Source organism: Takifugu rubripes, chromosome 19 (assembly GCF_901000725.2).
Source record: "Takifugu rubripes chromosome 19, fTakRub1.2, whole genome shotgun sequence".
NCBI classification, from domain to species: Eukaryota; Metazoa; Chordata; class Actinopteri; order Tetraodontiformes; family Tetraodontidae; genus Takifugu; species Takifugu rubripes.
Window position 1 is genome coordinate 15745091 of NC_042303.1, and position 27834 is coordinate 15772924.

The 27834-nt window shown below is 41.9% G+C and overlaps 5 protein-coding genes across 7 annotated transcripts; 4 read left to right on the forward strand and 1 right to left on the reverse strand.

The window, feature by feature from the left end:
* Nucleotides 1–11: 11 nt before the first annotated feature.
* LOC101061814 (cytidine deaminase-like) lies at nt 12–2708 on the forward strand. The gene is made up of 4 exons (XM_029826519.1): nt 12–207; nt 1712–1823; nt 2099–2156; nt 2425–2708. Exons 1-4 carry the CDS (start codon nt 54–56, stop codon nt 2548–2550), a joined length of 450 nt encoding a protein of 149 aa, XP_029682379.1. The 5' UTR covers nt 12–53; the 3' UTR covers nt 2551–2708.
* On the reverse strand, nt 2664–9345 carry dnajc16l (DnaJ (Hsp40) homolog, subfamily C, member 16 like). Its single transcript, XM_003973638.3, has 15 exons — nt 8912–9345; nt 8708–8774; nt 8016–8161; nt 7753–7928; nt 7384–7568; nt 7061–7165; nt 6771–6929; nt 6515–6645; nt 6224–6401; nt 5919–6101; nt 5767–5843; nt 5527–5607; nt 5308–5400; nt 4873–5043; nt 2664–4645 (listed from the first exon to the last, which is right to left on the reverse strand). Exons 1-15 carry the CDS (start codon nt 9094–9096, stop codon nt 4159–4161), a joined length of 2424 nt encoding a protein of 807 aa, XP_003973687.1. The 5' UTR covers nt 9097–9345; the 3' UTR covers nt 2664–4158.
* A 210-nt stretch (nt 9346–9555) lies between these two features.
* b3galt6 (UDP-Gal:betaGal beta 1,3-galactosyltransferase polypeptide 6) lies at nt 9556–12510 on the forward strand. Of its 2 annotated transcripts, XM_011614226.2 has the most exons (2): nt 9556–9962; nt 10295–12510. In XM_011614226.2, exon 2 carries the CDS (start codon nt 10305–10307, stop codon nt 11322–11324), a length of 1020 nt encoding a protein of 339 aa, XP_011612528.1. In that variant the 5' UTR covers nt 9556–9962; nt 10295–10304; the 3' UTR covers nt 11325–12510. The 2 variants fall into 2 exon arrangements, with proteins under 2 accessions (XP_011612528.1, NP_001072087.1); NM_001078619.2 differs by lacking the exon at nt 9556–9962 and having other exon boundaries at nt 10251–11389.
* A 1158-nt stretch (nt 12511–13668) lies between these two features.
* tmem167b (transmembrane protein 167B) lies at nt 13669–15900 on the forward strand. The gene is made up of 3 exons (XM_003973612.3): nt 13669–13837; nt 14476–14607; nt 14906–15900. Exons 1-3 carry the CDS (start codon nt 13828–13830, stop codon nt 14986–14988), a joined length of 225 nt encoding a protein of 74 aa, XP_003973661.1. The 5' UTR covers nt 13669–13827; the 3' UTR covers nt 14989–15900.
* Nucleotides 15901–16297: 397 nt separating this feature from the next.
* Nucleotides 16298–27637, forward strand: mapk14b (mitogen-activated protein kinase 14b). 2 transcript variants are annotated; one of them, XM_003973610.3, is made up of 12 exons: nt 16298–16697; nt 20308–20437; nt 22316–22374; nt 23084–23195; nt 23319–23348; nt 23484–23531; nt 23647–23761; nt 23854–23925; nt 24526–24605; nt 25512–25590; nt 25687–25860; nt 25998–27637. In XM_003973610.3, the coding sequence occupies exons 1-12, from the start codon at nt 16579–16581 to the stop codon at nt 26063–26065; spliced, it is 1086 nt and encodes a 361-aa protein (XP_003973659.1). In that variant the 5' UTR covers nt 16298–16578; the 3' UTR covers nt 26066–27637. The 2 variants fall into 2 exon arrangements, with proteins under 2 accessions (XP_003973659.1, XP_003973660.1); XM_003973611.3 differs by lacking the exon at nt 24526–24605 and adding an exon at nt 24983–25062.
* The last annotated feature ends 197 nt before the right edge of the window (nt 27638–27834 follow it).

The following is a 27834-nucleotide window of genomic DNA, read 5'->3' on the forward strand; positions in this document are numbered from 1 at the left end:
AATGGGCAATGAAATCTCTCATTCACCGACCTCAGACTCCCTGGAGAGCAGCGATGGCGAACAAAAACGAGGCGGCGCAATTATCGGCAGAAACCATCAAGATGCTGATCGACCAATCTCACGAAGTGAAAAAGCACTCACACTGTCCTTACAGTAAATTCAGAGTGGGGTCTGCTCTTCTGACCGTCGACAACCGCGTGATTACAGGTAAGGGAAACCGGTTAAACCCGCCTAATTGAATAAGAAAGTGGATCATTTAGTATTAAATATTTATGCAAGTGTAGTTGCTGTGCAGCGAAAGCATCATGTCTTGCATTTATTTTGTAGCACTCAAAACAGGTAAAGGAGAATATTTGAAGTTGTTGGATTGCAATACCTCTCGTGTGTCACTGCCAATCCGCGTGTTCTTTAAATGAAGACTTCAAGTAAACAAATGCCAATTTCAAAATGTATTTAACAATAGAACCAATTCAAGATACAAATATACAGAGCTCTGGGCCAGTTCATAACCCTAGAAACAACACAGTCAATTGTCAGGGCATGAAGTCTGACAACCTAACTATCCCTTGGCCCAGTCTTTTATAGAACATATGTAAATTATTGATGCTAATTCAGTCCAATCCAGTCCTTCTTCTCGGATGACCTCATCTTCTTCTTCCAGCCTCCTTTAGTGTTGGTGCGGTCCTTATTCTCCATTATCTTCCCAGATGGCCAGGTCAGAGGTCATATTCCTGCCTAGGAACTTTATCAACACTAGTAAATTCTGCTGTCACGTTTTATGATGGGGTCTACCACTTTCTGCCTGACTGTCTCCTCCTGGCCCCAACCATCCAAACAACATTCATGTCAAGGAAGGGTCAACTGACTTGCTTATGCTTATTCCTACTAAAGATTCTACCATTCCTAACTTCTAAAGTGCTTATAACAGAAACATATGGTACAACACATGCTAACAAGATAAAATAATTCTCTTCATTATCAACCACAATCTGCGGGACTGGTGGAAAGATAAAACAGCACAATTTAATCTAAAGAAGGTAATGGATGATACAGGAAAGAATTGGATATCTTGTAAACCACTTTTACTCAACCTACACATAATGCTAAATAATACAGGATTGACACCTTTTGAAATGTTGTATGGATGACCTTATACTTTACCACACTTTGAACCATTCAAAAGAGCTGATGAAGAAGCAGGTGAAACTTTAGCAGAGAAAAATACATGAGAATTGCTGCTGACTAAAAATATTCACACTGTGAACTTGAAACTTAAAATTCCTTGAAGGCAGGGCAACAATGCATGTTGATGATTATATACTTGGCATACATGACTGATCCTGAATGAGGGATTACCAGGGGGTGTGTATCAACAGGTTAAACAGGAATAAGACAAAGAGGAACGATGGCTGAATACTGGAGCTTGACCTGATAAGTGAACACTTATCAGAAACATATGGTACAACACATGCTAACAAGATAAAATAATTCTCTTCAAAGTACAGAAAGGTGAAATTCCTTCAACATTTTACAGGATGAGCAGACAAAAGTAAAGATAGACTTTAATTTATTCATGAAACATGAAAAGTGGGGCTAATAACATCTCATGTTTGTTCACGTCTGCACAAAAACAGGTTAGACCAAGAAAAGGTTACGCAGTTAAAATCAGATCCCTGATAAACATTCTTAAATTCACTGGACTCTTCCACAGGCTGCAATGTGGAGAATGCATGTTTCTACCTGGGATTTTGTGCTGAAAGAAACGCTATAGCCAAGGCAGTGTCAGAAGGGAGCAAAAAATTCAAGGCCATTGCGATTGCCAGGTAAGTTCTGCACGTCCACACAGGAAGAATATGGTGACACAACTTCCTGTAACGTTTCACACACTCGCATCGTATACCCACCACTCGTTATTCCCCAGCACAGTCTGAACATCTTAAGTGGACTCACTCAGCCAACCAGCATTTGGCAGCATTAGTCAATCCCCACCAGCCCTTGAGGTGTTCCATGAATGTTGCCAGTTCACAGGATGGACATGAAAAATGGGGTCAGCATTAATATATTCACAACTGCAGTTTTCCTCCTTTCTTCCTCCCAGTGACATGACCGACCAGTTCATCTCCCCGTGTGGTGCCTGCAGGCAGTACATGCGGGAGGTAAGTTGAGCCCCACACCTGCCATTTGCTTAGATCTTCTCCTCCGTTTTACCTTCTTGAAAACCATCTTCAGTCCATAGAGATTAAGCTTATTTTTATCATGTCACAGTACGTGTTGTACGACTAAAAAAGTGGTGGTAACTATTTAATGAGGTGTTTACTCTTATTATCATGGGTGGTGCTCATCCAGCTGTAAACATTGTTTATTTAAACTGTTTCATTGCCAAATAAAATCTAGTAAATGTTTCTTTTGTCTTTGCCTAACCAGTTTGGGACAAACTGGAGAGTGTTCCTGTCAAAACCCGACGGTTCTTACCTGGAGAGAACACTAGAGGACCTGCTTCCCGTTTCCTTCGGGCCCGAAGATCCATTCAGGCCCAGAGTGTCTCAATAAAATCTGCACAGCAGAACCTCACAAACAAGCTGGTCCCTCTCACTCTTTTGCTGGGTGTCCTATTGCTATTATCCATTTAATGGAGCCAAATTAAAACAGCAACAGCCACTGCATATGATCAAACATATCCTTTTAATAAATAAAACATTTTAAAATTTCTTTATAAGTTACACTTTGTTTGAACCTAATGTCCAAAGGAGCAAAGAACAAACAAGAATGAAGAAAACAAGCAGCAAATTATTCCATTACAGAGAAAATGATCTCATAAAGATAGTGATTAAAAAGTCATCAGTGTAAACTCCTTGAACATTTATAATGATTTAGAGCTGCGTATTCCATGCACATTACAGTGGCTCATGAATGAAGTTTTACCTGGACAACTGGAACATATTTCCCTGATATCAATCCAGGCAATTTTTTCTTTTTAGCAAAATCTAAACCAAAATTAAACAAAAAAGCAAATTTAAATATTGAAGGTACCACTTATATCAAATTCTACATGTATTATTTAATATAATGCCTAAAGAGCAGCACCTTTGGGGTGGGAGAAAGACTTACTGTGGGTTTTGGTGCATGAATGTACAGATAATGATGATAAGACAGAAAACAACTAACAGCACACCCCTGTATTTGAGGTGTGTTCACATCCCACCTGTTTTCTGCAACAGGAAATGCAATATGTTTTTTGTTTTCTTGGCCTTGTACAGTAGTAAGTAGTGTTAATTTCTTTTGACATAATGAATTTAACAAAAAGTCACAAAGATGAGACTGTGATCATTATTACAACACATTATTACACACATATTGCAGCAGGCTAGGATTATGGATGATAGACTATGTAAAAACAGATGACACAAGAACCCCAAAAAAGGTTCATGCTATCTTGGTTGCCCCCTGGTGGTGGATTGTAGTAAAGGGACATCCCAAACAGTCCCAAAATTTGGACTGAACTGGAGAAAGACAAAAAAAAATCAAAGTTCTGCTGAAAAGAATAATGTAAGATGAGCTGCTTACGACTCAGTGGATGTCTGTGTTGAGGGATTACGTCACCAGGCCGATAGTTGCAAATATCCCGGCGGCCGTGTTCAGGTACCGAGCTTCTCGTACAGCACACGGATACGTGTGTCCACCTTTGTGTGCATCAGTGGCCAGTACCATTTAGTCTCCTTGTATGGGGGTTAAAAGCATACACGCATATACACACCTACAACACCTGTGACCGGTGTGTGCAGCTGCCACTCAGATTTAGACTGCACTTCATCAGCTTTTTTGGGTTAGATGGTTAGAAACTGCACTGATCCAGTTTATCCATCATTCTGTCTTGACACAGGATATCTTACTAATCATCTTACACTTCAGATTTTAACTCCATTAGATTGTGTTTAAAACGTTTGTGGGCGCAATCTATTGCAAGAGATCAACCTCCAGCTGTCAGAGAGTTTTTAAAAAAAAAACTACGTAAACAGGCTGCAGCATTACAGTGTTATAAGCTATCGAAAAGACTTAAATAAACGTTTGAAAATTCAATAATATTCGGCATATTTCTAAATACCTAAATAGGAGGCAATACCGTGTATATGAATCAAATTTTGTATGTTTCTGATCACCTCAGCTCTCTGTGGAGGAGTTGATTGTACTTTCATTGAGTGAGGGCCATACAGGCACCCACAATCTGGGTAGGGTTCCCTCCATTAACCTCTCCATCCACAGTCCCAGCCTGTCAAGCTTGTGGTGGACTTCAATGCTCATGGCTCTTTTAGATCTCGTAGGTACGGCCCCATCCTCCCGGGAATGCGACCTGGATCTGGAATGGGAGCTGGAGCTGGAGCTGGATCTGGACCGGGACTTTCTCCGGCTCTCAGCAGAGGCCTCAAACGATGAGTCAGGATCATCCCCCGTGAAGACGGGTTTGAAGAGGCAGAAGTACTTCTTGTAACCATTGAGGGCCAGCACGTGGCCGCTGTAGTCTAAAGTCGACTCATCCTCGTCCGAGTGACCCGAGCCCTGCATTGTGTCGGATGTTAATCGAAGGAGCGACGGCATCCAGTGACGGTGCTTATCAGCATTAAGGAAGGAGAAGTGTAGAGTTTGAGTCCTGCAGGGATGGAAGGTTTAGACTTATGACACAACCTGTAACTGGGCCTTAAATCTCAAATACTTTTATTTTTAATGTGAATATCTCAGAGAGAGAGAGAGCACAAAATTAAGCAGGCACAGAGTGCAACTGTAATGTGTGTTGTTCTTAAGTCAGTTCATTTCTTTAAACAAAGATGAAGAATAAATTGAGTCTGCAGAAGATGCAAATGTGTTCCTGCGACTTACCCGGAGAAAGAAAAAACCTCTTTGGCAAATTTCCGGAGCAAGGCCGTCTTAGAGGCGTTGGTCAGCACCAGGACGATGTTGATGTGTCCCGGTCTGAGCTTGACCAGGTTGCTGGTGTAGGTGACGTCCGTCAGCTCGGTCACTTCCACAAAGTCTTTCCTCGGAGGACGGCTGCACAGCAAATGAGAAACATGGGAAAGAAAATGAACTTTTCTATTCAAGCCACAGTAGTGAACTTATAAAACATTTTAATACAGTACTTATAAAACTTATATATAAAAACTTATATTTTTATATATACTATTTCTATTAATAGTGTTTTTGTGTCAGAATTGGTCCCAGACTTGATGAATTCTGAAACATCTACTTATAATCACTTGTTTAGGCCAATTTGTGAAATCAGGAGTTTCCTGTGAAGCAATGCCGCTACCTTACCTTGTAGTGCTGGCTCTACTCGACGCCATGTCGTCAGATTGTGGCATTTGCTCTTTTGGTTTTGGTTTCTGTGGTTTGCTCTCACCCGGTTCACTGGGGGGAAAAAAAGGGCACAGCTGACTTATATAAGAGCAAAATGTGTAACAAGGGCTTTTCCTCCAAGTAATTTTAATTGAATCGTGATATTTTTAATATGTCCCAGACTGAATCTCTCTTTACCTGAAGGCCTGAATAATGACAGTACCAAAGAGAATGAAGAGCGCTGAGAAGATCAGCGACAGGATGGGCATCATCTCTCGCCTTGAACAGAGAAACGCATCGTAAAAACACAGCAGCCTCATTAAGCACGGCCTCTCGGTGACGTGATATTAGACTTGTCCCGAAACCTTGATTCTGATAATTCATTAAAATGAATCTGGTCTCATTCGAATACCAGTACACAGACACACCCAATCATACCAGTTTGAGTAGAGAAGGTCATCGTACACCTGAAGGATGTAATCATATGCGGCGTTCATCCACTGAATGATAAATATCTGAAAGAAAACAATGACATTTATCACAATTATCCAGTAAAAAAAGTCTCCCAGTCAATGTAGAAGGTGTCTTACTGGTGCCATCTCATTGTTGAGCTCTGGCAATGTGGCGTCAGAGCTCAAATATGTGGGGTCTTTTTGAAGGAGCTCCAGTTGTTCATGAAGCCTATATTTATCTTCTTCACTGCCATTCCAGCCTCCACTCACTGAGCGGTACAAAGCCTTACCAGCCTGGCTCCGCCGCTCAAGGATCACCACCTGTTTGTGGGTTTAAAAAGCACTTCTGAGGACAGATATGACACATCACGCTCGCAGGCTAGATTTGGGCAATCCTTCAGCTCCGTGCACTTATTTGAGGTGAATGTGCTTTGTCCACTGACCTGAGGGGAAAGTACGGCCTGATTATGGAGCAGAGCCTGGCACAGAGGCTGCTGGTGATGCTGGTAGACATATGCAAACCGCAGCACCTCTTTTTTGTTAGCTGAAGCAAAGTCCAGGAAGGCCTTATTGCCTGTGCTGAAGTCTTGGTTATCACCTGTGATCAGCAGCACACAGTACCTGTTGAAAGGTTACAGTCAGTTTCACTGCTAAGACAATCTACGGGCACTTCATATTAACATAGGATGTTGAATGGGTCTTCGAGAAAGACGCTTTGCTTGATCAGGTCTTACTTTCTCCGACGGTGGAACTGTTTGACGGGACACAGCTCATCGAAAAGCTGCTGGTTGACCAACCGTGGCACCTGCAGAAACTTGTTGTTGGAGACAAACTCATCCAGGATCTGGCGCTTCATCCCCCTGGCCTGCATGGTTGAAGTGGTGAAAGAACAAGAAAATGTCAAAATGCAGAAGAAAAAGACAAATCCAACTTCTCTTATGATGCAGAAAATACATGTTCATGGTTTTATTGCTTCAACGCGGGTCCCACCTGAATGATGTCCACAGGTTTCTCTGTGTCCTCCTTAAAAAGCATCATGGTGGGGGCATACGTGTTCACGTTGAACTGCTTCAGCAGCCGAGTGCTGTGTTTGCCAGCCTGGTCTACGTAGCCAAAACGGACAAAATCTCTGAAGGAAAACGCCGTAAGCTGGAACGTAGGACAAACAGTCAGGCCAGACGATTTACTACCCACGTTATGCGACCAGAAAGTATTCTTTTTTAAAAATATAGCGCAATTAATTTGACGTTTGCGTGTGCGTACACATGAATACTGCTTACTTTGTAGAGCAGGGGAGCAACAGGAGGCTGGTCGAAGATGATAACGCTTGGCTTGTTTTCTGACTGCCAGCCAGCCAGAAAACTCACATAGTTGTCATCAGTGATCTGGACGAATGAGGACAGAGTTTAAAATCTAGTCTAAAGAATTAAACTGTATCATTCAAGCCTGAATTTAGATTTAAAACACAAGACCGTTCATGGCGTATCATGTATTTATTTCAAAACATTTTGATCAGAGATCAATGAATCTGGGCAGAACAGTAGACATGAGACTTTGATTGATTTAACTTTAAAGAAAACATGCCAGGGTAACATCTGATTACCTTTTCAACCAGTTTTGTGGGCAGAAGGTCTTCGACGAACTGCCGCAGGTGCTCTCGTACCACAGCCTGATGGAAGAAAGTCACCCTGCCTTTCACCAGTCCGATGATGGAAGGAGCGCGATGAGCCCCCAGATGACTGGCCAGACGTCGCTCGTAACCCAGGTCCACAATGCCGATGCCAACACCTTTTATGCAAGTGAAAGACGTGTAACTGCACTGACTGCATTTTGAGATCCGCTTTTAATCATTTATTTGTCTTTTCCAATTTTGTGTAAATAGTGATGAACATTTTTAATTGTGGAGTTTAAAGATCACACTTATTCATACATTATGAAGTCATCCCTCAATGGGCTTTGATAGCAGACTCACCAAGTGGCTCCAGCTCCTGAACGACTTCTTTCCACACAGGCTCAATGTGAACGCAAGCGAAGCACCATTCAGAAGTGACTTTGATCAGATACGGCCTCTTGAAACTGTCCGGAAGGACTTCACTTGTAAACTGTGCGTGGTGAAACAGATACTTGCTGTCTGCAAAGTCCCTGGACCTGCAGGAGGGATAACATGATTATCCCAATAACATAATTTATTTCCATGTATAGAGAGTAAAAAACACATATCTGCTAATGGGATACCTTTGAAAATGGAAAAAGGACTCATCAAAAAAGAAGCTGTTGTGGAAACCATGGTAACTGTGATGCTGTGAATGCCCAGTGTGCTGGTTTTCATCCATCTGCCCGTATCGGTCAAAGTTGGACCTTCGCTCCTCATTAGACAGGATCTGGGGGGAGGGAAGAAAACTGTGCTATTAATACTCTAACTGAAGCAAACTCTTAAAAAAATGTAATTCCCAAAGACTCTAGCCACTCTGGACTTGATTAATGTGGCGATGTAACATTATTTCCTTTTCTCGTATGATAATTAGTAGACTTAACATGTCACAGTACATGAGGCGTTTTATACTATTTCAAAGACATGGGTTCCATTTTGAGTTAAATACTGTAACATGGGTATGGATGTAGACAACATTTCTGACATTGACCTTGTAGAGACAAATCCAGTCCTCGAGGGCTGAAATCCAGCCAGGATTTCTGTCCTACTTGGTAGATACGCCTTCACCTGGAATCCCACTTTCCCTGGAAGAAGCGTTTTCTGCCTGGTAGGACCTAAAGCCCGGCTGGACCATTGCCCTGAGGACGGGATTGGTGCACCCCTGATAGACTTGCATGTCCTGCATGGTAGTATCACAATACTAGCAGGGTTTGTCTCGTCCCTGAAGGGAGTCACAGGTAACTTCAACCGTGGATGTGATGTGATATACACCCACCTCGTAGGACTTGGAAATCTTAATAAACATGTCTTCAGCTGCCGGATCCTTGTTCTTGTCTGGATGCCTAAAGGAGAACAATTGCTCTTAAATCACAGCGGGTTGTAAACGGTGATTAAAAGTGCTCTACATAAGGGTCCTGATTATGTATTTTTAGCTGAATGGGTGTCGAAACGAGGCAACTGATGTCAGTCAACTACTCACCATTCTTTGGCGAGATTTTTGTACGCCTTTTTAATTTCTGCTTGGCTCGCACTTCTACTGACACCCAGGATTTTGTAGGGATCATATTCGGCGGTCGTTTCTCCCAGGTGTCCAATTAAAATTACTAGAAAAATGGCGAACAGAACCGGACGTATCCGATGCTTTCTGGTTCCTCTCTTCACCATCCTTGCTTGTCAGTGTCCTCTTCCAACGCTACCGACAGCTAGCTTCCAGACCGTCCACCACACTAACGTTGCAAGGCTAATTCGGTCGCAAGCGCAAACAAACGAAAGGCTGAGACGATCATTGCATTTTCAGAGATGCGGGTTTTGTGCATGATAACGGAGAAAAAGGCGGCGTCAGTTGGTAAATTTAATATGATGCCATGTTTTCTAGCTAGCGCAAAGTGTCGGTGTCATGCCGACAACGGAGGGTTTGGCTTCCGGTTACCCCTTTCAAAGTAAAAGCCGTGTGTCTGCTTCGTGGACGTCATATTCAATTTCAAATGGCTACTTTTTCGCCTTTATCGTGAAATAACGATTTTCTTCTTCCGTTAAAGACGCAAAAAATACTTCTCTGTTTCGTCAAGTACTAGATTAAGTTTCTCTCGTTCATGTGCTTAAAATTCCTTGTATAATGTGAAAAACATAAACAGAAAATTGTCATTTTGAGGGTTTATTTTATCCACCGCCAGCAGAAATGCATCTGGGTCTGGGGTGCTTCACTTCCGCTTCCTTTTTGCCACTGCCACAACATACACAAACGATTCGTTTACTTCTGTAGTTTACAAAAGTAAATACATCGATGGCTGAATCAAGTCGTCGGCACATGGCTCAGTCTGCGTAGTGCAACGCACCCGTGGGATTGCGGGTTTGGCGGTTTTCATCTTGCGTTGGTAGCAATGTGAACAACTCGTGTATGTCTCCATGGAGTGGAGTTAGCGTGGAAAGTGCGCAGAGGGTCTAATCTCGGTAGCTAGCTTTAGCTCTGCAAACCTGGGCCCCATTCTGGCTGTGACACTAACGGGATAGACACTTTGCAATAAGCCCAGGTAATTCTAAATTAGATTAATGCTATTTAGACGTAACTGTAGAATATTGTGATAGGGTTTGACATTAATACTCTAACTATATAGCTGTCTGGGGTAAAACCCATTTGTATTGACAATTACAAATACTAGCTGAATTTGCTTTGCTGCTGATGCACATTCAATATTTGCTGCATGAAATAGTTTGTGGTCATATGTGTTTTAAATTTTAATATAAAGAACATTTATTGTACATAGTAAGTGTTTGGTGGTGTCTATCTCAGTCATTTAATAAGTCACATTTCGAATGACTAAAATTCTGATTCATCTAAACATATTTTATGTTTTCATTGCAGACTTGGAACCATGAATTTGTTGCGTCTGATCTGTCGCCACAAGACCGCTGTGGTGATTAGCATTTTCTGCTGCTTTGCTGTAGTTTTGGTCTTCTTAGCCAAATGTACCTCGGAAACGTTGAAACAGGGCCAGCAGTATCCTCCAGGACTGGCCCAGCATGTAAAGACCTTGAACTCCCATGTCAAGGACCGTAGTGCTCCCTCCACAGCTAAAGGCTTATCGGTGTTCCTGGTTGTCCTCATCACAACTGGGCCGAAATACACAGAGCGAAGGAGTATCATCCGCAGTACTTGGTTGGCAAAGAGGGATTCTGATGTGTTGTGCAGGTTTGTAGTGGGAACTCAAGGGTTATCACACGAGGACCTGCAGAATCTAAACATAGAGCAAGGGAGGCACAAGGACCTGCTTTTATTACCCGACTTGCGAGATTCTTATGAGAATTTGACACTAAAATTGCTTCATATGTACTCCTGGCTGGACCAGAATGTTGAATTTAAATTTGTCTTCAAAGCCGATGATGACACATTTGCCCGCATGGATCTCCTCAAAGAGGAACTGAAGTTAAAAGAGCCCAACCAGTTGTACTGGGGTTTCTTCTCAGGGAGGGGTCGAGTGAAAACAGCTGGGAAGTGGAGAGAAAGTACTTGGGATCTCTGTGACTATTACTTGCCCTACGCTCTGGGCGGTGGTTACGTACTCTCTGCTGATTTGGTACATTATGTGCACCTGAACGCAGCTTACTTCAAGACCTGGCAGAGTGAGGATGTGTCTCTGGGAGCCTGGCTGGCCCCGGTTAATGTGCGTCGGACTCATGACCCACGCTTCGACACGGAGTATAAATCCCGCGGTTGCAATAACAAGTATTTGGTGACACACAAGCAGAGCTTGGAGGACATGCTGGAAAAACACCAGACTCTGCAGCGAGATGGGAGGCTCTGTAAGGAGGAGGTGAAACTGCGACTGTCCTATGTCTATGATTGGAGTGTGCCCCCCTCACAGTGCTGCCAAAGGAAGGATGGTATTCCCTAATTATTGTCTTGTTCCTGTTCATCTAGGAAATATAACCGATACATTTTCTTTAAAACCAGGTCTCCATGTTTTACACCACTCAATGATCTCAGAAATGGTGGGGGAAAAGTGGTAAAATCACACTAAATACCCATGATGCATTCTGTTAAGTAACTGAAAGCTGTTGGAGAAATAAAGTGGTAGCTTCAACTCACAAACAACAACCCAATATCATACTGGTGTCTTAAACTGTCCCCCAGCTTTGCAGTTTCCACGTTTGTCAGTGTTTTCCTGTCGGTAGCAAACTTGGTCCCCTCGTGCATCTTGAACAACGTGGCTTGCTAGAATAGTACGAGTTATGTTTCAAGAATATTTTAGTGTCTCCACTGAAGACCTGCTAATTTGTGTTTTATTTATTGTTTATTTATTGGAAGTCAGACTACATTTGAGACAATGCAGTCAAAGAGAGGAAAATGCAATTTATTTATAACTGTTTACATTCAAAAGTCCACCCAGTTACATGTTTCCCTGTTGTTTTGAAAAGGCTTTTTTATTATTGTGGCAGCAGCCTGATTTAAAGGTTGATATATTGGGGGTCACACGCTCTCGATGAGGCCGATCTGGAGTCGATGAGCAGTGTGGTTCACCACAGTGACTCAGTTTTGGGTGTTCCGCTGTCATCCTACTGTACTCAAGTTGCTATTTTCCTTGTGCTTTGTCATGTTTGTTGTTTGCAGCATTACAAGCTGCCACTTTTTAAAGCGTCAATCGTGTGTCGACTGTTTTTTCTGTCCTTGGAGGGTTAGCACGCCAAAACCTGAACATTCAATCATCTGCTCACTTGAAAATTGATGGAAAATTGATGAATAAAGGTGGCGCTCATCCAGTGAAATCAGAGTCTACAGTAAATGTCGGGGTGAGTAGATTCTGATTGCATTTTTGGATTTCTGGATGAAATATCTCCTAACATTTGTGAAATGTATAAGTTTATTAAAGGCTGATGTAGGTGTTGACGTGCAAACTCCTGAACTCTGCTGCAACAAGAGCCACAGTTATGTGACCAATGTGATGGTTTTGTGAATGACGTGTCTTGTTTTCTCAGTGTTCTGATTTACAGACTCAGCACCTCCCAAGTGTTTGTTTTCATGTATCCGTTTCCTTGAATGGTTTATTAAAATAAATGTTACAGTCTCACTTTTAAAATGGCCACAAGTTGTGAAATCCTCTGAATATTCTGACCTGAAATATTCACACTGGAAGAACAAGACTGCAGCTCCAGCTTTCTTCTGGGCAGTAAACCTCTGAGGACACATCAAATCAAGCTTTATACCTAACTTTATCACTGAGACAACATAACTTCCCTCCTGGAGCACATTTATCAAATGAAGGTGTGGATTTTTTTAATTGTTTCCTCTGGATGCACAGGTGGGTGGATTTTATTAGAAAGCTTGATGACATCTAAGGGAGCTGAGTGATATTAAAATACTGAGATTGCCTTTTTTTTAATCTAGAGTAAGAATCTTGTTTTGGCCCTGGAGAGATTTTATCAATGAGTAAGATCCCATAAAAGTGCAGCCTGAGGAAATCCTGAATAGCTGGCCTGACCTTCTTGTGATTGTGCACCGTGTGAAGCTGAAGTTACTTGAAGGATGGGTTTGAGTCCTGACAGTGGTGAGCGTTAATGAAGCCTTACCTGGCTGAGACCCTTCTCAGCTAGGATGAGCATATGATCTGAACAAGAATGTCATTAACGGAAGTTAACAGTTTACCCTGGTTTCCTTAAATACATATAGAATATTGGGCTAAATTCAAGACAATGCACCTTGAAATGCCACATAGACAATTGTTTGGATGGAATTTTTTTTGGACAAAGATACTGAAGGAAGTAAAGTGTAAAATATATATAAAACTTGTTGCTATTTTTTCAAGATGCTGTAGACTTCATAAATTATTGACTGAAACAAACAGCCATCAGTTTCCCCTTTCAACCACAGCTGATCCCTGAGATGGCTCAAAATGCTCAATCAGTCGTGGTCTTCAGGGAAGAAGTGGAGGTGGCAATATTATAAAGTGCTGTCAGGTTATTTCCGCATGGGTGGAAGCTCTTCCCTCTGTTGTGTGCAAGGAGTGGCCACATTCAACAACTGTGTCAGCACTTTTCAATACTTAGTTAAGTGTACATAACTGCATTATAGTCCAGAACACACTGTAACGCCAGTATAAACATTTGATATAGTCACTGAAGGCCAAAATATTTTTAAATAACAGATTTTACGTTTTTAATGTTTTGTTGCTGCTGCAGTTGCTGTACCACATATGCCCGGTAGATGGCAGTATTGGCGCCGCTCGTTGGAAAGTAGCATAATTTAAGCGTAAAGAAAAAGTCGCCAATGGAGCCGGAAATGTCAACTGAGTGACTGCGAAGTGCACTGGACAATCTCGCTACTTTCTCATACATTATGGGATTCTAGCCAAGGCTAAGAAGAAACAGCACTATAATACTGTCAACGACCAATCTGCGAATATGACAAATGGTAGGCTAATCAAGCAGCAACCTGAGGAGTATTTTCGGAAGAACGGGATATGTTATTAGGTTTAGCTACTATTGACAGGCTAATGTGGAAGCTAAGCTAGCTGTAGACGTGGCCTAAAGTACTGCACAGCTTATTCCTCATAAGTTATGTTACTGTCACCTTTGCATATTACCTTTCTCAGTTGACTCATTTTAGTGATTATATTAAATGATTATGCCTGGTACTGACATCGTGTTTACAGACTACAGAGTTTAGTGCTAACTAGCTTTGACTAATAGGGTACTGGTGGTTAATAGTTTTTATTTTCAGATGTCTCCCCTACAACAGGTTTTTTATTGACAATAAATATGTACATAACTCTTAATATCGGCTTAACGCCTTCATTTTTTTACTTTAATATAATCTCAAAGGTTAGATAGCAACTACTTATTTGAACACTAATGTAAAGACTGCATTTATGATAAAGACATAAACAGCACAGGACGAATATTGATTGAGTGTTTATAATTCGCATCAGGTCTCTGTTCGAATATAGGATCGACTTTGTTTTTACTTTTGTCCTACTTTATTTAGCTGATTGTGTTCTTACACTGTGTACAATACATTCATCTAATGGCTCTGTTTTTTTTTATTTATAGTGTATTCTTTTGATGGCATCCTGGTATTTGGACTGCTGTTCATTTGCACCTGTGCATACTTCAAAAAGGTGCCCCGACTCAACAACTGGCTGCTGTCAGAGAAGAAAGGAGTGTGGGGTGTCTTCTACAAAGGTACCAGTGCCAGTAACGGAACCGATATTGTAATAAATTACGACACACTTGACTTCTACATTGCGTGTGTGGTGGGTTCGCACAGATCCCACTGCTTGGTTCTTATAAGCAAAGCTTAAAGGGTAATAAAAGTAGCGTTTACATTTTTTGAAAGTTGTCAAGTGTTTTGATTTTAAAAAACAATTTGTGTCCTGCTGATTACGCATTATGATAAAACAGTAGAGCATTAGAAAATTAATGTATTTGGGTTTTCTCTTATAGTATTTTAATTCACTTTGCTTTTTATTTCTTATTTCAGCTGCGGTAATTGGATCACGGCTTCACATCGCTGTGGCACTTTCCTGTTTAGCCATGGCCTTCTACATTGTCTTCCTCAAATGATAATAGCAGATTATCAAAGGACTGGATGGACACGGAATGGGCTCATCTCTGTGGTTACATACTAATCCATGTGGTGGGACACTTCCTGGGTTAATAAAACTGGTGACACCCATTGAATCCATATGGAAAAAAACTAGGCCAGTGCTGTCCCCTTCTGGCGAGTGGCTGCAGCATCATCTCCTAACGACGTATGTGCTGCAGGCATTAAGGACATTGTGACTCTACTACATAGAAGACGGTGTCTGTTGGGTGACCTGGTATCTTTCTGTAGGATCATTCTAATGGTTTTCTCAGTCAAAAGCGTATAAATATCCCTTTTGAAGAATGCATGAGATGAAATAGCCTACATAATATACCTTATTCTGCTTGTGTATAACCATTAGCTTAGTTGTATATATTTGGCAAAAGATATGACAAAAATTGTCAAAGGTTACATGTAAATTGAAAGATTCATGCTCCTAATTATGCTGTTAATATCTATATTTTTATGTTAAGGATGGTGGGAAGATAAAGCTGAGATAAACTGTTGCTTTGTGCACTTTCCTTTTTTCCCCCATTTCTTTCAACAATGTTTTTTTTCTGGAATCAAATTTTAGCGTGAAATGCACACTTAGCATTGTTGCGTTTATTTTGCTATGTATACTTACAATGTCACTATATCGTAACAGGATAAAATGTTGAAATACCGAAGGCTAATATTTCAAACTACTGTAAAACTCTGATTTTGGACAGAATCAAAGCCAAGCAAGGATGTTATTTCATGCCATCTGTAATATATGATGTTATTATGGACAAATTCTGACACCTTATTTTTTACAAGAACTTTGATTTCAGCTGGACTTTGAGTAAAAGCGAAAGCACAATGTTCCTGTGTTTGTTGTTTAAGACAAAACAAGTGTTTTTTCCCCCCAATGTTTGCATTGTTTGTTATGCATCACACACTACACTGGTTAAAGTGACATAAATAACATTTACTTCAGCAGAAATGTACCCAAGAGACGCTCAGTAGCAGAAAATGGATACAAATTATAGAGCTTATTTATATTTAAACATAAACTCTTAAGAGGCGATGAGACTTTGGCATTTAACTTGTAATTACCTTGTTTATAGCCGGTGTGTTTGTGGTTCACCTTGATATTTTTACAGTGAACAATAGTGGAATTTTGTGCTCTTAACATGTCGCCTAATTGAGGTACGTTATCATGCCTGGTGAGACGCGTTTGGTGACCACCGGGGAGATTCCTACGGGGGGGGGGCTCCTGGCCCAGTTCTCGCGAGATTACGCGACGACGACAGAGCGTACGCGTTCATGCCTCAGCGCGCGCCTGCCAAAGTGAGCTCAGAACTGGGCGAATTTTACAGCGACGACGCGTCCAGATCGGAACTCCCTGGAGGTAGAACGGCGGGTAGAGGGAGTCCAGTCGGTGCATACGGAGGTGGAAACGCTTTTGCATATCCGCAGCTGGGTTGCAAGAGAGGGTGACGGACGTTCTTTAGTCGGGACCTTTAGCGCGTCCTGCTACACGGGGAAAGAAGGCAGAAGTTTCCGCTGCCTTGTTTCGTCGTTGCGCGGCTTGTAAACCTGCAAGAATGTCGCAGAACGAGAGACCCACTTTTTATCGACAGGAGCTCAACAAAACCATATGGGAGGTCCCAGAACGCTACCAGAACCTGTCTCCCGTCGGCTCCGGTGCCTACGGATCTGTATGGTATGTGGCTTTTGCAGAGTATTCATGTGGAGCATTGCACAACGACCGAACGGGTTTTGCTGCCCACAGAGGCCTGTCGGAGTTGTCAAAAGACGTTGTCTTTTGCTCAAACGTGCGTTTGCAGAGTTGATCTTTTACGCGAAGCTCGGGCGTTTGCAGAGTTGGATCTTTTTTTTTTCACTAGTCTGCTTTTTTTGTCGCGTATGTCAGGGTGGTGTGTGGGTGGGGATTAATGTTGTTTTTGTGCGCATTCCTGTTGCTATCTGTCTAAAATCCTGCCTGCAGCCCATATCTATTAAGCGCGGGGACCATTTCTGTCCCACATTGTACTGGAATCGAGGTCATAATGCACAGAAAGGTGGGTTTTATTTGGAAGTTGTTGGTCAGCGTCCCTGGAGAGGAGCAGACCAGTGACATGCCTGTGCTTGCGTCATCTTGTGCCTCTGATGATGGGATGTACTTAAAAAATAACCCCAAAACAACAACGCACAACTGGGCTCAGCTAACACCCAGTTACTGGAGTATTGTTGTCCCGCAGCTTTGTCCTGCATTATGCATTTCTGGCTGAGTGCAGCCCGCAGAGCACGTGATCACGTGGTTTTCGGAAAGTAGGCCCCATCGTGGATGGTAAAGGATTTCTATAGAAGTCTGTCCGCTGAGGATGTTGATTCCGGAATGATGTCACCCGTTGTGAGTCACAGCCCCGGGGTTAGGTAGAGCTCCCAACACCTTTTAGTCACCACAGCATCGTCAAAGTGCGCTTCGAGCCTACTGTCGGTAGGGTAGATCGCTTTCACACCTTCCAGCTTTACTTGATAAGATGTAAATATTCCACATGTCTGTGAGGTTATGTCCTACAGGTGTTATTACGGTTGTCTGGGATTTGACGCAAACAAATGTGGGATCTGCACTGAATACATAATAGAGAAGAAGAGACAGTGCTGTTTGAAAGTCAATACGAGTTTTTTTCTATTGCATTTCCTTCCTTTGCAAGGGTGAAGGACCAGAGTGCATCTTGGTATAAAAGATGATATGTGCATGTCTCCAGCCTTTTAATCTCTGATCAGACTTAGTTGAAACAGTTTAATGTAAGCTGATATACGGAAGGAAGGACAATCTGAAAGCAGTGTCAGAGTTGGAACCCATTTTATGCTCATGTGTAACATGAAGCTAAAATCCTGAGCTTAACTGTATGCACATAAGATTACCGAGATCTTCAGAATAGCTTCTGCGTTGTGTGCCACGCAAATCAATTTCACACTCTTAAGTGCATCTACGTTGAGTGGTGCAGCTCAGGTGAGAAACTGGCAGTGGCATTACTGCGTATGGAGAACAGCTGGTTGTAGCTCCATTAGCCACAAACATCTGATCATCATATCGATGTAAAACAGGAAATAAGTCTGTGCCAGTATTACGCGCCATGTCCTCAATAGAAAGAATTTAGTAGAAGTGGCTGCTTGACGGCTCAAATCCTGTGCAACACATAGGTGACGGTTTCAATTCTTTTACTTATTTCCACTCTATTGATTATTTTTTCCCCGTGATTTTATTTCTAAGCTGAACATGAGGCATTGTAAATAGGTCGTGAAAGCCACATGGGCATCTTAAAACCCTAAATCCCTCTGGTACATTCTGTACTCGGACGTCTCATGACTGTTGGTCTGCTGGTATTCTGTCTCTGTCACTCATCCTATTAAGGTTTTTTTCAACATTTCGTTCAATGATTGTCCTCAATATAATTGAAGTGTCTCTCCTTAAACATCATCAAATAGAAGGTAGGATGGTCGTTGCCTCTATGGTCCGTGTTGATGGGCTCTGTTCAGGCTGAGTGCAGGAAGAAGGCATTTACGATTGCTGCGTGTCCTGTTAAACCCGGACCGTTTATGCATATCATGACACTTGAGTTTTGATTCAGCCCGTGCAAATTATGTCAGCTCTGCTGGAGACCAAACCTGGTGTCTGTTGACATTTTATTCCCAACTGCTACGAAACAGAGAGTTGCGTGTGTGGGATGAGGTGGGGGGAGTGTTTGCTTACTTGCTCTGTCAACAAAAGCACGTTGGAAAATTGCATGGTCTTATAAACAGCAGATTGGTAATTTAATTAAAATCTGGTGTGCACAAACGAGAGCTTATCATTGCTTCTCCTGTGTAAACTTGGGTTTCCTTGGATGCCATTTAAGGGTGTTTTATTCCTTTAAAGTGGGCTTTTTCTTGAATCATTTCATGGCCCATTTTAGTCAGAAGCATGAACACCTCTGGGTTATGGTTCCAGAACTGCTGATTTGAGTTGAGTCATCTCTCAGTTGGTTCACTCTTAGTTCTCAACTAAAAAAAGCCAACATCAATGGATCTTGAGTACTACATTCACCATGGCAACAAGTAAAAAAAGAGCCATGATATCTCAAATCTCACACTCTTTATATCCATTTAATGCAAAAAGGATCCTTTTCCCCACCGGGCTTTTAACTATAACAGGTCTCTTCATCTCGCAGCCTGCCCATGGCCTCATAAACACATCATTTTGTTTGCAACCTTATTCTTTTATTGTTCCTGCAATGTAAACATACCCACATGTCAAACCCTGATAAGGAATCTTCCTTGTGATGTAAAATGTGAAATAGCACAGATGCAGGAGAGTTTATTCATTATATCAGATTTCTTCTTGCGCTCACATTTATTACTATGTAATTGTACATCATGCTGCATCAGCGCCTGTTGGAGACACGTTTGTACTTGCATCTTTGCTCACTTGGAGGTGACTCACTGCAGGCTTCCCTTACCAGCCTGCACATACATACAGAAGTTGTTCTGCAAGATGGGAAAATAAAGAAGTACTCTGGGTGTGGAAGATTATCTCTGGTGCTATTAAGATTAAAAACCTACCATTATCTAGATTTTACGGGTGTGTGCTGCCTGTCTTTAAATCAAGGTTTTAATAATGACACGGGCGTCCGGATATTTAAGGCTCTACAGTTTGAATTAGTGAGCCTTTCCAACACAACATCCTACGGCTCTGCATTTCTTGGAATATGTAAATGACCAATATTTGTCTTATTGGTTTGCTGAAGGGGGTCCCAGAGGGCAAGAAACTATTCAGTGACCCAAAAGAAAATGGAATGAAAATTATATTTTATTCAGGGCACCACCATGGAAGGTGTGTGATGGTTAAACTAGAATGAAAGATGTCCCTGCCACATAAATCGTCAACACAAAGATTCCTGTCACTGCGTCATCAAATCAAAATTATTTGCAGCCTTTTGTCAACAGCAGCAAGGGTGTTTTTCTGAGCACATAATAGCCCACAACAGTTGTTCTGCCAATTCCACCCCCCCCCCACACATGCACACAGCGGGTTCTTTCCTCAATGCTGCTGATCTGAACCAAACCCCTCAGTAAAGTTTCCCCGTACAGCCCAAACCTGCACACAATAATACGAAGCGAAACCAGAAGATTGTGTAATGCAATTATTTGTTTTGTTTGCATGGTCGTGTCTGCTTACGTGCCGTCTTGTGAAACCCTAAAGGTCAAATTAAGGAAAACAGTTTCATTTTAAGCATATTAATGCCCTCTTTTTTTCTTATTTGAACCACTTTCATTGTGTTTTGCAGCTCAGCGTTTGACGTGAAGGCGGGCTTAAGGGTAGCAGTGAAAAAGCTCTCCAGGCCCTTCCAGTCCATCATCCACGCAAAGAGAACGTACAGGGAGCTGCGGCTGCTCAAACACATGAAGCACGAGAATGTAAGTGGCTCTCCTCGAGGCCTCAGCTCACTCTGCGTGTGCGTATTTGTTCTTAAGCTCTTAAGCAAGTTCTGCGTGTGTGTACATTGCACTTTGCACAAGACTCGCTAAAACGGCTAGTTTCACCACCGCTGTACAACAACGCTGCACCGCTTTGGAGTTTGCATGATCTTAAAATCCCACTGAGATTCATGAGGCATGCAGTGTTACGATAAATTCATTTTTAAGGGGTTAAAAGTTGGAACTGAACACTTCCCCCCAGGGTCTGAAGAAGAGAACCAAAACATTGTGGGTGCAGTTATGCAATGGCAACACTGTTTCAGGTGTGGCGGCATGAACACATTAGTGTACTGGTCTTCAGCAGCACAGGGAGGGGGTTGTGTTGTGAGTGCGACGGCCTGCTGGAAGAATTTTCCCTGCAGGTTTGCAGTTTGTTTAGCAGAGAGTCACCAGTTTTCATCAAGGGTCTCGGCACCATCTGCACCCTGTCATCTGCATGTCATCATGTTACTGTGGTGGGATTTTTGTCATTTCAAGCCGTGACAGTCTTTTGGTTTTGTGTCAGATGTTGTTTAGTCTTCTGTTTCATACACTTCCTGATTCCTGCTTTCAGCACATAGAGTGGATCCTCTTTTCTTATGTTATATTGCTGTATTGGTAGTTATTGATTTTCATGGTGAAGTGCAGACATTGTGTTTCTGGGAACTGCCTAGGAACCAGTTTACCTGTGAATGGCGTGCGTGACAGTGAGTAAAAACCAGAAATTTCTGCTGGCATTGAGCGCTCTCCTGGGGAAAAGGGGGTAGTTTACATTGTAGAGGTTTGGCTCTGTACGCTGTTGTCTATTGTAAGGGCCAGTATCAGCTTGTTATGAGAGCTTTGCTGATGAGTGAGTGGGGTGTCTGGTTCTTTCTCCAGTATAGGCAGCCAGCAGGGGCTGGGAAGCTTCGGTTTCACTCTCGGATCACAAAATGATCGTGCTTTAACACTGGACAGATACCAGCGATTGTATAACCGCTGAGGATTTCACTTCATATGAATATTTCACACAATTTCTTCCAGAGCCTGCTTTCTGCACAGGCCTTTTTTCAGGGAAAGAAAATATTTAAGGGACATGTTCCTTAAATGGATGTAAACATATTATTATTAAAACATATTATATTCTGGATAGAAGGCGAAACGTCTTCAAGAGAAGAAACCCAGTCCAGTTGACAGAGAAAACTACCTTGGATACAATGACCTGGATGACTGAGAATTTACACAGACAACATATTATAGAGTTATACATATTTTATTCCTGCATATGAAAATCGGTTTTATTGCAATAAAATAATGTATAAATGCTCACATTAGAAGGTGGGAATGAGCCTCTTTCATCACAGCCAGGATTATTGCATAAAGCGGTTCATTTTTGTTCTTAATTCATCAGTGTTTTAACATCTGCCTGTGCTTTCCAAAGAGAGAAGCTGTTCACACTGTTGCCAGGAGACTCTTTCGGGTTTGATTTTTGGAAAACACGAGTGAACCAATCAGCTGTTTGCTGTGGCTTCATCCCACCAATCAGCTGTGAGATTGTGGCTGTGTGGGCGGGCCTCAATTCTTTTTCTCCCCTGTCACTACCTGCCCACCTCCGGCTGGTTCAGGGCACTGGTGAGGGGTTCTGGCACCAGCCTGTGGACCAGCTTTACTTTATATATACTAAATATGGTGTTGGTGCACCCACACGTGATGAGATTAGGCTTTTTTTTTTATAAGATTGCAATGAGATTCCATAAATTGTTATAAAAGTATAACACATTATGTATATTGAAGGTGGTAAACACACTCTGCTGGTAATTTTTCATTCATTTCTAACAATTAATGTCTGTTTTATTGCAGGTTATTGGTCTATTAGATGTATTCACACCGGCGACAAGCTTAAAAGAATTTACTGACGTGTAAGTCTGTTTTTCTTTTTACTGTCCTCCATCACATCTCTCCTAATTTCCCTCGTCATTTACACACAAACACACACAGACACACACACCCACCCTGCCCTCTTAGAAACACATCAGAACTCTTATCTCATGCAAGTCTAGTAAGTGGTGTCTTCCACCAATGTGAGCAGAGGGGAATACACAAGCTGCACACATCACTGCTGGTCTCCAAGGCAACAGCCATCTGCTGTTTGGGACGCAGTGTCTGCGTGCATGCACTGAATATCGGTGTCCTTGAATTTGGTTTATGGAATGACGTCACTGTTGTGCTGGAACACCCAAACACCAAAGTGCTGAAGTTGGGCAAGAAGGATAATAGCAACAAGATGTACAGAGACAATCTGACTTGTCTCTGGTGGTCTGAGGATTTTTATCGGTATCAGCTGCAGGTTTGGCCTGGAGACGTTATCAAAAATAATGTTATTTTGGCAGCCGTTTAGGTCATGTTATTTTTAAATTTTTAACAATTGAACTTCAAAAGAAATTTCTGCGGCTGTACATCTATTTTCCCTCTTCTCAACCCACTTCAGTGTTAAAGTCAGACCCTTTGTTTTTTATAGACGGAGCCACACCCGTAGATAATGTCTAAACTGCAGTGGCTTTTTTGCATTTCATGAGTCAAGAGATGCTGGGAGCGAGGCTGTGATGGGCTGCTCTTTGTGATTTGTAGATATTTAGTGACACACCTAATGGGAGCGGACCTCAACAACATCGTCAAGTGTCAGAAGCTGACGGACGATCACGTCCAGTTCCTCATCTACCAGATTCTAAGAGGTTTAAAGGTCAGTCAACCCTGAGAGAACGTCACCTTTTACATGTTTATTTTGGCATCTATCTAACCACCATGCACACCTTTACTGTTTACACCAAACTGTAATTATTATTACTCTTTTGTCTCCCTACAGTACATCCATTCTGCAGACATCATCCACAGAGTGAGTAATGACACGTCTCATGCTGTTTAAAGTGTCTTAAACTTTACTCACCATCAGAGGGTCAAACTAACACACCAGTGCCTATGACTATCAGTTTATATCTGTGTGTATCTTTACTTTTTCCTTTCACTTCAGGACCTAAAACCCAGTAATCTGGCTGTCAATGAAGATTGTGAACTCAAGGTGAGGAATAAACATTGTGCACTAAGTGTGATTTATGTTAATGTGACATTTTAAGGCTGTTTATTATACTTTCCCCACATCTACTGTTTTAAACAAAATGCTGTCCGTTGCACAGATCCTGGATTTCGGTCTGGCACGGCACACAGATGATGAAATGACCGGTTATGTCGCCACGCGGTGGTACCGAGCTCCAGAGATCATGCTCAACTGGATGCACTACAACATGACGGGTACATGCAGCAGTTCTCTGCTATATTTTATATACCCAAATCACATGTAATGTGCGTACTAAGTTGTATTTTTCCTCCATTGAATAAAATAGTGGACATTTGGTCAGTGGGCTGTATCATGGCTGAACTTCTCACTGGACGGACACTCTTCCCTGGGACAGACCGTATCCTTCCACCGCTCTTTGGGTTTGAACTGTACTGTATAGATAGAGATGGAAAAGGTAACTTTTTCTTATTGTGTTGAAGTTTATGGGGCAGTATCTCTCTGCTCCTGTTGATCAGAAACCCAATTTAGGCACTTTAAGATGACTCACATCACTGATAGTGAGCTGGAGTCCAGAAGAGTGGAGGGTGTGTCTGTGTGTGTGTGTGTTCTTGTGATAGGATTCCCCTGTGATGTATGATTCAGAGCTGCCCACTGCTTCTCCGAGATGCAGTCCTCCTTCCTGTTTCCCTCCCACAAAGCTTCCTTTGTACGATGGCAAAAGCAAAAGATGCCAGAATGCAGATGAATTTTAGACAGCTTTTTTTTTTATTTTTACATCAGTTGTGATTCCCTTTTTAAATAAATATCACACTATAGCCCTTTTTTTAAAGAAAAAATAACTGTTGCTCTTTATAAAAATAGCAGTGTTGCACTAATGTGCTACCTCAGTTTTAAAGTGGGCAAAATAATATCTTGAGATCTGATGGCAAATTTGACCATTGTCTCCATATCCAACAACCCCCCCCCTCCTTTGTTTTCCTTCATGCGAGTGTGCTAGACATTGATCAGTTGAACCGTATTATGTTGCTGGTTGGGAATCCAGGCCCTGAGCTTATGACGAAAATGTCGTCAGATTCTGTGAGTGTCACGAACCATCCTGCTCCGTTCTGTCACTCTGCCCTCTCCTTCCTGTGCTTGCGTTGCATCTCAGACAGACTCGATGTTACTCCACAAGCTGCACCTATTTGGACCTTTGTGTGTTTTCCTAATGGCTTTGTTTTGCTTTTGTGCTTTCTTTCCAACATGTGCTATAAACTACAAAAGTCTCCTAATCGCCCAATGTCCAGGGCCGAGATTTAGCATTCACAAATGAAGATAATCCATCATCCAAAGCTCAGAAATCACTTCCCTCTCACCACGGGGCCCACCCCTCCTCACAAACCTCCCGAACTGCCCTAACCATCTCATGCCTTTTGACCTCCGTGTCACGATGCCCCTTAACTCGGAAGCCTTAGACATAAACCAACTGCAGCAGATAATGCGCCTGACCGGGACCCCCCCAGCCTCCCTCATAAGCAGGATGCCCAGCCATGAGGTGAGACATGTTTTCCTGCCTCCACAGCCTGGTTAAAACCATCACGAGTGCTTTTAATCAGGCTACCCCGGAAGCAGACCACCAGCCAGCACTTGTGGCCCTATTTACAGACAGACATTTTGAATCTTATTTAATCATTTTTACTGTGTGCTCTGTCAGCGTATCAACCTTTGCTCTCACTCTACTCACTCCCCCTTTTTACTCTCTGACTCACTGTGTTTGTCTCAGTAAGACTTCCCAGGGTGCTTTGCCAGTGCATTCTGACGAGCTTTTCTGTGGCAACACACTGATTCTGAATATGACGGCACACTGTTATCGCAGATTTGGGCTATTGTTAAATTGAAGCATGCTATACTGGTCTTTCCATCAGTTTACACGTGTGTGCAAATGATTGCCAGTATACTCAATGTTTTTTGCTTCAAGTTCATTTTTGACCTTCTGTCCCACAGGCGAGGAACTACATTAAATCCCTTCCGCACATGCCCAAGAGGAACTTTGCTGATGTATTTATTGGCGCCAATCCTCTCGGTAATCCATCTTCCTCATTACTAAAAGCTCACTGCCTCCCCCTAGTGGTGGCGTGATTCTATTGTCATCGCTCCTCTCTTCTCTCTGCCTTCCAAGCTGTGGACCTGCTGGAGAAAATGCTGGTGCTGGACACTGACAAGCGGATCACGGCATCTAAAGCTCTGGCCCACCCCTACTTTTCCCAGTACCACGATCCAGATGACGAGCCTGAAGCTGATCCGTACGACCAAAGCTTTGAGAGCCGGGAGCTAGCAATTGAGGAATGGAAAAGTAAGTTGATGAGGAATTCTGTTTAGGGGTTACAGACTCAAAAATGGAAGGAATCTGGAGAGAAATACTTTAATACAGCATTATATCATAAATGTCACCCAGAAATTATGTGACCTCACATTGTTGGTGTCTCACAGGGTTAACCTACGAGGAGGTACTCAGCTTTGTTCCGCCGTCATTTGATGGAGAGGAGATGGAATCATGAGGAGGAGGTTCCGCTTCTTCCATTATTTGTTTCTCTCGGGACACTTTTGAAAGAGATGAGTTTATTCTCTTCTCCACCACCTGTCTTCACGAATACTCATCACAGAACCGTGACATTCAAGTGCCTGCCGCCATTCACCTCTGGAGGGCCTGGCGACATCAGGGATAAACCCCACATCCTGTTCCTTCCGTCCTTTCACTATTTGTTCTCATCCATAAAATGAGGGAGACGTGAATTTGGCTTCTATTTTAGTGAGTTTTTAACTTGAACGCCATTTGATTCCAAATGAAAAAGCCACCCTCCCTTTGAAATTAAATAAAATACCCACAAACATTTTATCAAATACAACTATTTTGCAGTAATTAATGAGCATTTAATGTCAAAAGAAGATTCCTTATGTGATTAAATACAATTATAAAACAGGCTAGAACATGTATATTGTTGAGTGATGTGGAGGTTTAAGGCTTGGTGTTTTCTATTGTTTTTAATATGGATTACAGCGTTTCCCTTTTATAGGCTTGGAAAAAAGAGATTTGGATTCAATGTTCTTCTCTTAATGTTTTGCTCAGTTTCACTTCCTTTTGCATTGTCTTTTACGCACTTTGGTTCCAGGAGAGAGTGTCAGACACATAAGACTTGGCCAATTCCTTTATCAGCCCGCACCGTCACAACAGTAAAATTCATACACAAAACATTACTTCTAATTTAATGAATGTCGGGGTTGTCCGTCTGCATGGTATTTATATTTTGTTGCATCGTTTGTATATCAATGCTAAAGAAAGTATTTGTCAAAGCTTAAGTCCGTCATCATTATTATTTATGAAGAGCTTACAGTATCGGAAACCAAATGTATCGTCAATAATCTCGGCGTCTGTTGGGCTGTGGTGACGGCAGGTACAGCTTGTCCATCAGAACCAACACAGTAAACCATAAAGTTGTGTTAAACTGTTCATTTTTACAGTTGCGTGTATTTTCCTGGTGAAATGTCTTCAAAGGGTTTCCTGTTATTACATTATTTAAATGGGACAATTCCAATGTACCGTAGTAATTATACCAACAATTTTTGGCACAGAACCTAGTAAACAATTGTTCCCATGTGATGACAATTACATGTGATATACAGGCTATATCAAGAGTTGCTATAGCTAATATCAACCAGACCACGTCATCTCAATTTAATTTGGAGCTTCTCGTTTTGCTGTAATAATATTTTCTATTATTTTATTCTTTGTGTTGTTCAATGAAAATCTATTGTTCCTCTGATTTTGTAATGTTTATTGAGTAATTCTAGAACTATATTTGTTACTCATTTAAATGATTAAGCAGGGCACATGATTGTGAAAGTATATGTTTTCTCACTGGATGCTTAAATCTCATTCCTTAGAACTGCACAACCTAAATTATTAATCGTTTTGATTTCCCCATGTCTGTTGGTAACTGGTTCCACTTTCTTTGCCAAGATGTGTATATGTTTTTCGTCTTTACAGTGTTTTTTGACACATTACCAAGACCTACACCACCCTGTAAATACTACCACTGGAAAATAAAGGCTACTATTTTTCACACCTGTAACAAGACTTTTTTATTGCTTTTAATTGTCACTGAGGCGGCATTACAGTCAGACATACAGAATTCCAAGTGTTCTATACAGTTCCATGCGAATACGACCTTTATTGGTCACTTAGTAGCTATAATTCCTGGACCGATTTTGGGACGTAAACGCCTCATCCAATTACACTACGCCGCAGTCAGATAATAAAGTAACTTTT

Coding starts and splice junctions, on each gene's coding strand:
- LOC101061814 (XM_029826519.1), top strand. CDS start 54: ATGGCGAACAAAAACGAGGCGGCGCAATTATCGGCAGAAACCATCAAG. Junction 208..1,711: donor CGACAACCGCGTGATTACAG/GTAAGGGAAACC, acceptor ACTCTTCCACAG/GCTGCAATGTGGAGAATGCA. Junction 1,824..2,098: donor AAGGCCATTGCGATTGCCAG/GTAAGTTCTGCA, acceptor TCTTCCTCCCAG/TGACATGACCGACCAGTTCA.
- dnajc16l (XM_003973638.3), bottom strand. CDS start 9,096: ATGGTGAAGAGAGGAACCAGAAAGCATCGGATACGTCCGGTTCTGTTC. Junction 7,166..7,383: donor CCACAAAACTGGTTGAAAAG/GTAATCAGATGT, acceptor TCATTCGTCCAG/ATCACTGATGACAACTATGT. Junction 6,930..7,060: donor TTGCTCCCCTGCTCTACAAA/GTAAGCAGTATT, acceptor CCTACGTTCCAG/CTTACGGCGTTTTCCTTCAG.
- b3galt6 (XM_011614226.2), top strand. CDS start 10,305: ATGAATTTGTTGCGTCTGATCTGTCGCCACAAGACCGCTGTGGTGATT.
- tmem167b (XM_003973612.3), top strand. Junction 14,608..14,905: donor GTGGGGTGTCTTCTACAAAG/GTACCAGTGCCA, acceptor TTCTTATTTCAG/CTGCGGTAATTGGATCACGG.
- mapk14b (XM_003973610.3), top strand. CDS start 16,579: ATGTCGCAGAACGAGAGACCCACTTTTTATCGACAGGAGCTCAACAAA. Junction 23,349..23,483: donor CTGCAGACATCATCCACAGA/GTGAGTAATGAC, acceptor CTTTCACTTCAG/GACCTAAAACCCAGTAATCT. Junction 25,591..25,686: donor TATTGGCGCCAATCCTCTCG/GTAATCCATCTT, acceptor CTGCCTTCCAAG/CTGTGGACCTGCTGGAGAAA.